Source organism: Schistocerca piceifrons, chromosome 7 (assembly GCF_021461385.2).
Source record: "Schistocerca piceifrons isolate TAMUIC-IGC-003096 chromosome 7, iqSchPice1.1, whole genome shotgun sequence".
NCBI lineage: Eukaryota > Metazoa > Arthropoda > Insecta > Orthoptera > Acrididae > Schistocerca > Schistocerca piceifrons.
The window spans coordinates 402,234,890-402,248,029 of NC_060144.1; the positions used below are offsets into that span (position 1 = coordinate 402,234,890).

Sequence of the window (13,140 nt, forward strand, 5' to 3'; positions counted from 1 at the left end):
TCAATGACCCCATTTGAATATTTGTCTTTAAGTGACCTTAGCTTCATCTCTCTGTGTGACTTGTTGGAGAAAAATACATTTAAGAGTAGCATTTAAATAATTTGGGGGTAAATTTGATATGATATTCTTTCGTTTACAGGGTGGAATTTAAAAGCAATTTTAGCCATTCATTTGCTTCTTTCACTTTCCAAAACATTCTTAGTAACTTTTTGACACCCCAAATGACTTCTACAAGAAATCCATGTTTTCATTGCCTGTGAAAACAAGGCTGATTATTTTCGCATTCCCTTCCGTGATGTCAGTGGAAATCGATAATTTCGATTACGTGCGGAATTTCCTATCTTTGACGGACGTGATTTGTTGTTACTGCACATTGCACAACAACCATGTTCCTTGGCTGCAGAAAGTTGTTGATGTTTAATGCTTACAGGCAAGTTGGTGTAACATGACTGTAGTATTGCAGTGATGATTCATACATTGTGTCAGACGCTTGAGAAGGATTTTATAAATACAGCGTTCCCCCCTTAGAGTGCACGTACTTGGATGTTGGGTGTGCTGCTGTTCGATATTTGTTTGTGGCGTGTATCACCTTAGTGATGGAATTTCCGCATCTGGGTGAGCAGTGTTCTGAGCTGTCATGTAAGCAGTTAGGTATGTATGGTTTCAGAAATCTATACCTGATTTGTCACGACAGATATTTTCTCTCTGCAGTGTAGAAATGCTTTATTGCTGGTTTTTGTAAATTTCCATATTTTTTGTTTCATTGGTGTAAGCTATATGGATATCATTCACTCTGAAATGGGAAAACTAGAGTCGTAGAGTAATTAATGTTGAGTATCACAGCAGCTGAGAACGAAAAATTTTACTGAAAGCACCTTGAAGTGTGTTTCCAAAGTTTCCTACACTACTTGGTACAGAGTTTGCGTAGATAACATTTGTTAATATTTCTGATGATATGGGCTGTCACTAAATGTTTAAGTCGAAAAGTATGTGTCATTACCGATTACTCTCTCCATAATCTACAGAATATTTTTCAAGTTTGTCACGACTTTCTAGGAAAATAAAAAAGACTTCATTCAAACAGAAACAAACTTCCTTTAATAGTAGTTATAACAGATTAGACCACGGGCAGGTTGCGAGTTAAAATACAAAACTTAAGTTTCAAGAGATTATGTACTAACAACCTTTGAAACAAAGGGCACTGGTTCAAACGCACATTAGTGTACCAAATATACTGACGAAAATAGAAGTTGTTGCAAAATTGTTTGGAAATCAGCTTATAACTTGGTATGTTTACCACTACATTCTTTAAATGATCCTAATTACTTCCTTCTGTAATGTGAATGCACTATTTAAATATTTTAGTTTCCCCACACTGTCACTCCACACTGCAAGTACAGTTTAAAAAGTCCACGGTGAACTTTGCACAAAGAATTGATATGCTGTTCCATTTCAGTACATTATCCACTGTGAATTTTACTTATTCTGGCTTTGTGTCATCCGACCCACAGACTTCCCTATATTTCTGAATGCTTATGCGTAGTCTCTTTAGGGTTTATAATCCCAGTTCATTTTCCGTGAGCCATTGTGCTGTGATGTTTGCAAAAATATGTATTCTTCTTTTGAGTTGTTACACATTTTGATCACTGTTCATTACTGTCATTTCATCCGCATACAATATGTTCTTATCTTTCTCTTCAATATCTATATCACTCAAAAACAGATTAAAGAGCAATGTCCACATTACATAGCTATGGTTTCTGACTGGTATGAGCTCCCTTCAACAACAAATGATTAATTCTCAGCAAAATACGTCAATATAATTAATTCATTTTCTGCAAGTTTTCTTTTTAGCTGCTTAAGGCATAAAATTTAGGGTTTTGTCACAAAGTGATGGCTTCCTAAACCGGTAATTTTCAAAATTAGTGTCTCCATGAAATCTTAAACATCACTGACATGTCTCCAATGTGTGTCTGTCAGTATGCACCTATTGTCAGTATTACATTGTTTCTTAAGGTTCATAGTCTATAAAAGCCTCTACTTGTATTTTTCCTGGACATTCCTCACAACATTGCAGCATACAATCTTTTGATTCCAAACTGTGTACAGTTTTTTTTTTTTTTTCTCAAAACCAGAATTTTACATTTTGATGAATTGCACATACACATATTGAATGTGATCCAGAAGCACCAACTGTAGTGAGAAGTTCAGTTGATTTACATATTGCAATGAACATTTCTTTCAGGTTTCGAAGGAGCAGATGTTTCTGCTTGTGAATCCTTTTCCCATTTATTTTTACTGCAACACAATCATTTTAGCCTGGGCATAAACAAGAAAACTCATCATCTCAAAAAAAGAAAAAAGTGAGGACATTTTGTTTTAGCTTTTTCCATTTTTGGTTTTTCACGTGTTGCTAAAATCCCATCTTCTATCTTTAGTTTCTTAGACAGCTTCTCTGTTTTAGTAGATACAGCAAAATCTTTAGCTTTTTTTCCAGTAGTCCAGCTATTTGTTGCCAGGTTCAAAATTTGAACTTTGTTATAATTTCTTGAAGCCTGAAGCTTAAGTTCTTCAATTAAATTTTTGGCACTCTTCCTTTTGTATTTGAGCAGTATCTATTTGGCTCACACGAGCAACTGTAGCAATTACCTTAGTAATGCTACCTTGGGCTTTCAGAACTTTGCACTTTATATATCCCATCGAACCCATTTTGCTGATCCATTGAACCTTTAATGGTAACTCTCCAAGTGATGATAATGAAGTATTAGCAGTAGAGCAGGCATCAACAACGTCCATGTCTTCAGTGGGATGATTCTTTTTGGGCCACTTCTTGTCTACGTTTGATACAAATTTTCTGACCAGATTTAAAAACATTAGTCAGTAACTTCAACCTGTCAGACATTGTAGTGGTCACTGCTTGGTTATGTGTTTTTCTCTTACAAAATGGGTTGCAGCAAGTCTTCTACAGGAACTGAGATTTTGTCATCAACCAGGCATTATGGTATGGACAAATTTGGGCATCATCAGTAAAATCAAGACCTACATCATAAAAGCTCCTTGACCATTGGTAACATTTCCCTAACTGATTGCAGTTGACTTTTGTCATAATAGAATGGTGATGACTTACGACAGTCAGCTCCATGGTCCACCAAAGTAGCTTGGTGAAGGGGTCTCTTACTTCATTTTATACAATAGTTTATTAACCTATAACAAGCAATTTTTAAAGTTTATGAATATCCGGGTTTGAAGCATTGAAGTTTCAGTCTTGTTTGTAGGCCTATATAAAATATCCAAATTAGGCCATCAAAATATATTATTTTAGTGCTTATCTTCAGCTACAACAATGATTATTGATAATTCAGACACTTAGTACTCAACACCAAAGATTACACCTCACAGCAGACTGACACAGTGAAAATTGCCAATAATGCTATCACTGCTGCGAGGATAGAGCCTTAAAAAATACTGCTGCTTTATAGTGGCTATGGAAACTGAGTGTGACAATGTGTATATGCACCACCATGCATTGTAGGGTTAAAACATTCTGAACAACATAACATTCCACCATGATCGTCTAGATTTTATGACCTTATGAGCATTTGCTGAAGTTTTATTATATTTACATTCTATACTGTAAAATAATGTAAAACACTTATTAGCACAGTTAATTCCCTAAACTTGAGGCAAATCTTATACTATTAAGGCACTACAATTCCACATTTTTTTTTTTTATTTACAACTCCAAATTGTATTAATTAAATTTGATCCACACACAGATGTCATAGGTAGGATTAACCCTCTGAAGTTTTGGTGTGATTTGTTCATATGAAAAGTAGCAGTCAAACCTTTGCTCTCAATATAACTTGATGAATTTTTAGCCACTTTAGAGGCTTGTATCTATATTTAAGTGTGGCTAAATCACAAATTTTTGCCATGGTGTGGTTCAGCATAAAAAGTTGTCAATGTGTGTGAAAGCAAATGGCCAAATGTGTGCTAGAACTTGTATAAAAAAAAAAACCTAGCAAACTTGGCACATTTGCACCTTCATAAATGATGCATAGTTGAGTAGCCTCCCTAAAAATTCAACTGAAGATACTGCACTCAAATATGGTGTATAAGCATGAAAAACCATATAGAACCTTCACACCAAATTTCATTAGATTTGGAGATGGTCATGTGGAGACTCCTTTTAATATTGGTCCCTTTGATGTGGCATGACCCTTTTGGATTTTTGAGGTGGTGTGGTTTTAGTTTTATTTTTCATTGTATTTTTAGTTTTTTTGTATCAGTAGTTGCAGTTGACCAATATAGGTCAAGGGAAATGTCAGATTCCAATTTTGTAGTTATAGCTGTAGATGTTTTGGTGTTTTGATATCGTCAGCTGTGGTTGAGCTGTATAAATCAAGAGAAGTGTCTGATTCCTGTAGATTTTGTTGGTATAGCGGAATGTTGTATCCCCCCCCCCCCCCCCCCCCCAAGTTTTTGTAGCCATGTGTATGTAGTGACGTCATAGATGCTTAGAATAGCCATTTTCGCCATATTGATGACATCATGGGTCAAAGCAGACAGTTGGAATGTGTCAACTGAAATCAGACGAAGAAGTTTCAGTTCTGACACTACCAGTTAATCGGGACACTTGACATGCAAGACTCGTCAAAAGCGAGACACCATCTCATTGTAAAACACAAACATGCAGTAATTTTAAAGTGTGTTTGATAACAACTGGTCAAATTTACGCCTTAGGTGCTGCCGTTAACCACAGGAATCTTATATTCAACAACAAATAAATTTAAATTGAACCTAATAAATTCCCAGTGATGTCTAATGGCACTTGTGTGTTCAAAATGATGAACAAAACATGCAGCTTAAGGTAATTACCAATTAAATCAATCAGTGGTCACACACCAAAATCTGACAGCAAGGTATCCGATATTTAATGAACGCACATGCACTTAGACAAGACCTGAAAGCTTAACAGTTTACAAGAAATTTAAAAAGTGCTTTATTTTGAACCCATATGATTTAAATAAATGCAACTGCATTCGCATGTGAACTAGAGGACTCAGGCTGAGTAAGTGTAATGAGTGAACGGATGTTCAAGCAACATCTGAGTTAATAGCTAGGTGAGGTAAATGCCAACATCCAGTGCAAGCAATTCCACTTCACTGTATAAACAACAGTTAGGGCTTGCTCCACTCAAAGTTACTGCACCAAACAAAAGCAGCTCCCGTCAACACATCGGAAGCAAGTAGAATTAATCCACAAATTTCTCTTACAAATTGCACTGATCAGGCATTCAAACAAAGCACAAACTGGGAGTGTGTTGCAGAATTGTTTTATGAATCACAAAATATAAAACAGAACAGTTGTTAAAAACATAATTATGAAAACCAGAAATACCAAGGGAGGCTGAGTTGCACTGCATACAATTTAACTATCTAAAACATGCTTGTCCGGCCCCATAAAATCAGATGTACACCAGCCAGTAACACGTGGAGCAGAATACACAGCATCATTGGTTAACACCTCTAAAGAGATTGAAAGAATTGGTTGCACAGCAGACTTTCTTACACTAAGGCTACACTGTGCAACACAACATTGTTATTGACTGGGAAAGTTGCAGAATGTGCTCACCCAGAATAAAATCTGGCAGGCTGTTAGAAAATTGAAGTTGATGTCAATGTGAGAGCTGCTACCCCCTCCCCCCTTGAGGATTCCCTCTCTACTATCTGCTGCCCACATGAGCACTGTTATGGTGATAAATGGCAGGGGGCTTACTCCTCGTTCCACTCTGATCAGTCCAAGTCACCGTGGCCAGCACGCTTCATGTGCACCAGAAAGGATTGCGACTATGAACCAGAATATGAGGCCACTTGAACCAATACCAAATGAAATTGCAACCCCACTCCTGGCTCTGCTCTTCGACCAACTTCACAGTTCCACCACCGAACTTCAAGAGAGCAAGGCCCCTGCTGGCATGGCCGTCAGACCGCCAGTTATTCTCTTTGGCCAAAGATGAATACTGTTGAGAATGTGACATGACCTATCAATTTGGGGCATGGCTCATGTAGAGTTTCATTCCTAGTTTCCTTGCTTAATATTGTTTTTAAGATGTTAACATTTTGCTTCCTGATTTTGATTTCTTTGGTGGTTCATTTTGTTTCTGATACTATGTCATTACATCTGCAAAAGCAGATAAGCTCACATGTGACCAAATATTCCTGTTTAACTACATGTGACTCATAGTACAGGGTTGCCACAAGTTCTGGAAATCAGGGAATTTCAAATGTATCAGGGAAATTTGGGAAAAAAACTGGAAAAATATCATTTTTGGCTCAGTAGCATGAAATTGTTTGTTTACTGAGATGTCATGCTTCGAGGCAGGATGGCGTGAGGAGTGGTTTGTTTGGATGTGATTCTCAGAGCTTGTTGATGCAGCGGCCGAAGACAATGGTCGTGTGTACGAGTTGTGTCTGAGTGATTGTGTGAATGTGTGTGTGTGTGTGCTGGCGAGTTGCTACCTATCGTCATTAGTATTGATTCTCAAGAGTATTTGCACAAGTTATCTGTTGCATGGGTGATCATCGCAGTCTCATTTCATCAACATGGTGTCTGTGACACGTGAATTACTGGTTACATGATTGGACTTCCATGACAGGCCAAAACCACAGGCCATTTCTGCGAGTATCTCTAACGGATCAGGCCTGCCGATCTGAAGCCCATAGTTTCCCACTAATGTGCGGGCCCTGTCTGTCTCTATGAGGCATAATGCAGTGGATTTTCGTGGGTTACCCATGGACCCAGGACTGTTGTGCTCCTCGGCAGGCCAGAGGCCGTGGGCGATGGATTTCAGGAATTGCGACTGTCTCACCACAACTACGTTGTACAGTGCGGCGTTTTATAGGCTTTCTATGTATTCTAGTACATTTTGGCATTTCGAAAGTAGTTTATATATTAGAAAGTATGGACGACAAGAAGAAGAAAGTTGTGGCAGTCACTGGCAGATTGTACACTATGCACTCAATGCACTTCCTGAAAGAAAAATTACACAATACCTGTAGAATAATAGACATAACACATTGGGTTATAACCAACAATAACGAACATAGTAGAACCAACATTTTAATTGCGGTCACTTATGGTGTTGGTTTACCCAACTCTTCCCCACCTTATGACGACCCCAGCAAACAAAAAAAGGATGAGAGATATGTACATAGGAACATGGAACGTGCAGTGCCTATCCCAAGATGGAGCCCAACAGCAACTGCTAACACAAGCAAACAACTACGTTATAAATCTATTGGCTCTCCAGGAAATTAGGTGGAAGGGACGTGACACAATGCACTCGAGAAATTTCACAATCTTCTATAGTGGCGGGAGTATGAATACCTTTGATACAGCTTTTGTGGCCTTTAAAGGACTGAAGCATGCTGTAATGCACTTCGAACCAATCAACGAACCAATGTCCATATTAAGATTAAAGGGAAAAGTATTCAGCATAACGATTATAAATGTACATGTACCCACAGAGGAGGCAGATGAACAACAGAAAGATGAGTTTTATAGCAAAGTAGAGGAGTTGTACAATCAGGCTCCTAAACATGATGTTAAGATCTTAATATGAGACTTGAATGTAAAAGTAGGGAAAGAAGAGGCTTATCAGCCAACTATAGGAAGACATAGCTGCCATGAAATATTGAATGATAATGGAATTTGGGTTGTAGATTTTGCTATAAGTAAAAACATGACTCAGCAGTACATGGTTTCCACACAAAAATATACACAAAGAAACATGGATGTCACCAGATGGACAGAGTAGAAATCAGATAGACCATATATTGATTAACAGGAGGCACAGATCAGATGTAATGGATGTTAGGAGCCAATGTAGAGCTGACTGCAGTTCAGACCATAATCTAGTAAGAAGTAAGTACAGGCAAAGGATCTCACTATTGAGTAAACAAAAAGACCACAAACAGAAACGTTTTGACATTATAAAACTAATGTCAGAAGAAATACGGAGAGCATATCAGGCGAAAATAGAAGAGGGGATTAAGAACAATACTGACACATCAAATGAACATATAGAAATAATGTGGAAACAATGTAAGACTGCAATAATTGAGGCAGCTGAGGAGGTTTTGGGACATGTACGGGCTCAAAGGAAGGCAGATTGGTTTGATGAAGAATTTATGAGAAGAATTAAGGAGCGTAACGTAGCACGAATGAAATTATTTCAGAGAAGAACTAGAGCAAATCTGAATGAATATAATGAGAAGTGCCATGTAACTAAGAGGGTTTGCAGAAAGAAGAAAAGAGCACTAGAAAAGAAAAAAAATGGAAGGAAATGGAACAGCTAGGAGAAGAGAAGCAAGTATGTGAAATGTACCAAAAGATTAAAGAAAGAAAGTCTTAGTTTCAAGCCATAGAAAATTTATGTAGAAATAAATAAGGGAATTTGATAGGGGAGAGTAATAAGATACTTGACAGATGGGTAGAATACTTCCAAGAGTTACTGAACCCAGAAGTAGAAGGATTAGAACAAGAAGAACTGGTGGAAATAACTTATTATGGACAAAAGGTCTTAACACCAGAACTCACACTGGAGGAAGTGATACAAGCCACTAAGATCTTAAAAAGTAATAGGGCACTTGGAGCCGATCAGATCCAGGTGGAACTTCTCAAATATGGTGGGGAAGCATTGTGGAAAGCAATACATAAAGTAATACTGAACATCTGGCAGGAAGAGAGCATGCCAATGGAGTGGAAAATGGCTATTATGTGTGCCATACGTAAAAAAGGAGGTAAATTAAACTGACAGAATTACCGAGGAATATCCCTGCTAAATACTACATATAAAGTGTTCTCCAAGATCCTAAGTAGGAGGCTTACTCTCTATGTGGAAGAGAGAATTGGAGACTATCAGAGTGGCTTTAGAAGGAAAAGGTCAACAACTGACCAGATATTCACATTACACATGCTACTTGAAATATGTTATAAACACCAATTACACACACATCAGCTTGATATCGATTTTAAACAAGTCTATGATAGCATCTCAAGAGTGACATTGCAGAATGTGATGGAAGAGGCAGGAATACCGAAGAAGCTTGTTAAACTTACTATGGTGACCCTCAGTGAAACCAACTGTAAAGTAAAAATACAGGACGAAATCTCTAGAGAGTGGAAGTGAAGAAGGGACTGAGACAGGGTGACAATATCGCCTCACTGCTATTCAACCTGCCTAGAAAAAGTCATAAGTCAGATAGAGATAAATAGAGGAGGAACCACTTTTAAGTGTTCACTGCAGTACTTGGCCTTCGCAGATGATGTGGCATTACTCGCACGAAACACCGCTGTGCTAGCAGATGCCTATCAACAACTGGAGAGAGTTGCAAGGGAACTTGGCCTGGTAGTCAATGTCAAAAAGACCAAATATATGGCAATGACCAACCAGCGAAACCTAGCAAATCTCAGGATAGCCGACAAACAGTTTGGAAGGGTGAGAGACTTCAAATACCTCAGATCGACTATCACAGAGACAAATGACATCAGCTAGAATAGCAACAGGCAACAGATGCTACTTTGCCACACTACCCATGCTTAGCAGCTCACTTCTATCACGAAAATCTAAAATCCTTATTTACAAAACAATTATAATACCAGTAGTTATGTATGATGCTGAGACACGGGCCATGACTGCAAATGAGGAAAGGATCCTTAGCATTCGGGGGAGAAAGGTTCTGCGTAAAATATATGGCTCAATATACGATCAAGAAGGTTGGTGCATCTGTACGAATGCAGAAGAAGAACCTGTCATTGTCACTACCGTTAAAACAAGAAGACTGTGATGGGCAGGACACGTGGTCAGAATGGAGGAAAACAGAACATGTAAGAAGATTTTTGATGGCAGGGCTGGAGGCAGACAACAGAAGGGTCGTCCCAGAAAGAGATGGATGGACAGAATTGAAGACGTGAAAAAGCTGTGTGTCAGAGGATGGAGACGGAAAGCCATGGACCAGACGGAATGGCAGGATATTGTGATGCAGGCCAAGGCCCTCCAAGGGCTGTAGAACCGAATATTTGTAATAGTAGTAGTAGTAGTAGTAGTAGTAGTAGTTCCCCAACTTATACATTTCTTTCAGGCGGCCTACTTTTTCTGTGGTTATTTCTGATTGCAGTGAAGGTATTGCGACTCAAACAAAATTCGTAGGCTATTTTTGTCACCAAATGTGTTTTGCTTTATTGAAATGAAATAACATCATTGGTCCTAATGAAACATATATACCATTTGGCTTGCTTTCTCCATCTGAAAGCAGTTCATCACACAAGATGTTGATGTTGGTACTTAAGATGATGGCTCACACCTTTAGAAATACAGAAGTCCTTACATTTTTTGTCAGCTTATGTCTTTCCTTACCCTTGAGGTCCCAAAATTTGTCAGGGAAGATGCTAAAACTTGTCTGGAAATCAGGGGATTTCACTAGGGGAAACTTGTGGCAAACCTGTAGTTATATTAGAACTAATATTACTAATGTTGTTGTTGTCAATAATTGTCTGACTTCGAAAAGTCACCCTTGTTATACAGATATTTTTGTGACAATGTTATACTGTATTAACAGTTCTTCAAAATGTTGACTTGTCTTTGTTCCTTTTCCCATATCGGTACTGAAATCTCGACATATAATAAATATCTCTCCATATTCATTCGTATTAAGTTAGTTGTTCTGTACATACAAAACACTCTTATATGTCATCTGTCACAACACCAGTAATTTCAATCACTGTTCATTACCTATGGATAATCTCACACCTTCACTATTTGCAGTCTTTAGGAATTTTCCTGTTTTAATAGACATTGAAACTCCACAACTTCTGTGTTTAGAACTACAGATGTAAATGGAGAAGATATACTGCTTTATTGTCAGATTACCTATCTGACTTTGAGTTAGCCTATATTCAGTGATTATAAAATATATCTGCTTGTGTTTCACTTATAAATACTTCTATTTTTGTTCTAGGTTCTTGTTACCAATGTACTGGATGTTCTAGTGTAGTTTTTTTGTATAAGTTCCTTTTTGCTGACTCACATGTTTGGAGAGTGTATTCTGTAAGGCTTCCTGGTTTGGATGGTGCTTACATTTGGCTTTTTCAAGTAGAACATCTGATTTTTCATCCCATCAGGCCACACTAGTTTCCATTGTTTCTAATGCATTTGCAGACATCTGTAAATATTCTGCTGAGTGTTACAGACCCTAGCCTGTTTAAATGCAGAACATTCTTTCCTATGCAGTTCTCACATAGAAATTTGTTTTTGTTTATCAGGCAGAGGATACCAAATGATTGCTTAGGGCTTTTAACCCTAGGACGCCCAAGCATTTTGCATTTTTTTCTAACTTGGATGCCTAAGGGGGGGGGGGGGGTTCGGTGAGCCCACAGGTATTAAATAAGTTTACTGACGAAAAATTACAACTTTAAAAATGGTTTATGTATTTTAACTAAGGTATCGGTTTATAAATGTTGTTAATTGTTATAAATATTGGATTGAGTGAATAAAAATTGACATATTACAATACAAAATAAAGATGTGTTCATATACAATAGACTACTCTGAGTCCTCAACTTCAAGGCAAGAGACACTCTTCACAATTTTTTCTGAATGTGTGTTACACACATGTTTATGACAGTGTCCACAATACTATTTTGTTTTACTCAGATAGTTGTACTTCTGCTTCTTTGTTTTAGCTTCTCTTACAAAAATATGGCACTGACCTTTGCCTGCAAGAGGCTGACATGCTTCTGTTGCCACTTCTTTAATTTTCTTTTGTAGAATAGTATCCATTGATGGAACAATTTGGTTAGATAACCCTCTTGCATTGGCACTTCTTTCTTCTACCTGCAATTTCACTAGTTCCATCCCAGCTTGCAGAAGATAAAGTTTCCGTTTGTTGTGTTTCTTTTCATTCCATCTTGGATGTTGCTGGATGAATATGGTGGTTGCATTGATAGCACAAATGTCAATGAGAGAGTAAAATACAGATAGAGGCCATCTCTTTGTTCCGATCTTGCAGGTGTACAGCCGCGCCATTTGATCAATGGTATCAATTCCACCTTTAGTGGAATTATAATATGCATTTACCTTGGTTTTATTCTTTTCTCCTCCAACAGTGCCTTTATCTTGGTGCATTGTTGACAACATCAGTAAGTTTTTACGTGGTTTCGTTTTTGCTATGTAGGACACCGAAGTTACTGGAGGCCTACCTGTTGATGGGTCTGTAACAAGAACATTGATGAATATAGCTCTCGATTTGACGTATTCTTCCTTATGTCTGGAATATGCTTCCTGTTTGACTGGAGAGTTCCTACTGTAGTAGCTTTGTAGTCTTGGTATAACTCTTCCGCCAAATCCACCGATGTGTAGTATTGGTCTGTAGTAATATTTCGACCAGTATTTTTCACAGACGCTACCAGACGTTTGACGACAGCTGCTGAACCCCATTCTTCTTTCGACAAATTCTGAGCAGTACCTGCATAGGGTTCCATATTCAAGACGTATCTGTCAACTGCATCGGACATCATGCATATAAGGATGCCGTACTTGCCCGGTTTATCCTTCATAAATACTTTGAAGGGGCAGTGCCCTCTAAACAAGCTGAGCATTTCATCAATGGTGAGGTGGACCCCCGGTTTATACAGTGGTGGAAACCTATCATTCACTTTGTTGAAAACATCACGGATTGCTGTGAACTTGTCTGCTTCCCTTCTTAGCTGGCTGGTACTTTTGTCATCAAACCTTATGATTGCAATAAGTTCCTTGAAACGTTCTCATGCCATAATACCCTTGTAAAATGGCTGACCCATTAGGTCTGACCAAAGATCGTGTACACTGACAGAATTGTCCTTATTTGCCCCCATAAATATCAGGATTCCTATAAAGGCATACAATTCTTTCTCTTTAGTCAAATTAACATTTCGCCTAACTGCCTCTTCATTTGAATGTTATACTATAACATCTATGATGCCAGGCGTAAGAAGCAACTTCAAGGCTTCTCCAAGTGAATGGCAAACACCATCTGGAGTTACTCCTGCCTGCTCCCTTACTATATTGGCAACAGACCTCCGAGGAATTCTAGGGTGTGT

At 38.1% G+C, this 13,140-nt stretch overlaps 1 protein-coding gene across 1 annotated transcript in view; it reads left to right on the forward strand.

The window, feature by feature from the left end:
- The first annotated feature begins 355 nt into the window (after positions 1-355).
- Positions 356-13,140, forward strand: part of LOC124804683 (AN1-type zinc finger protein 2A-like) — a 68,295-nt gene continuing 55,510 nt past the window's right edge. Inside the window, exons 1-2 of the mRNA XM_047264932.1 lie at positions 356-430; positions 529-651. Of these exons, the coding sequence (XP_047120888.1) occupies positions 421-430; positions 529-651 (133 nt within the window). The 5' untranslated portion in view covers positions 356-420. The remainder of the gene's footprint in view (positions 431-528; positions 652-13,140) is intronic.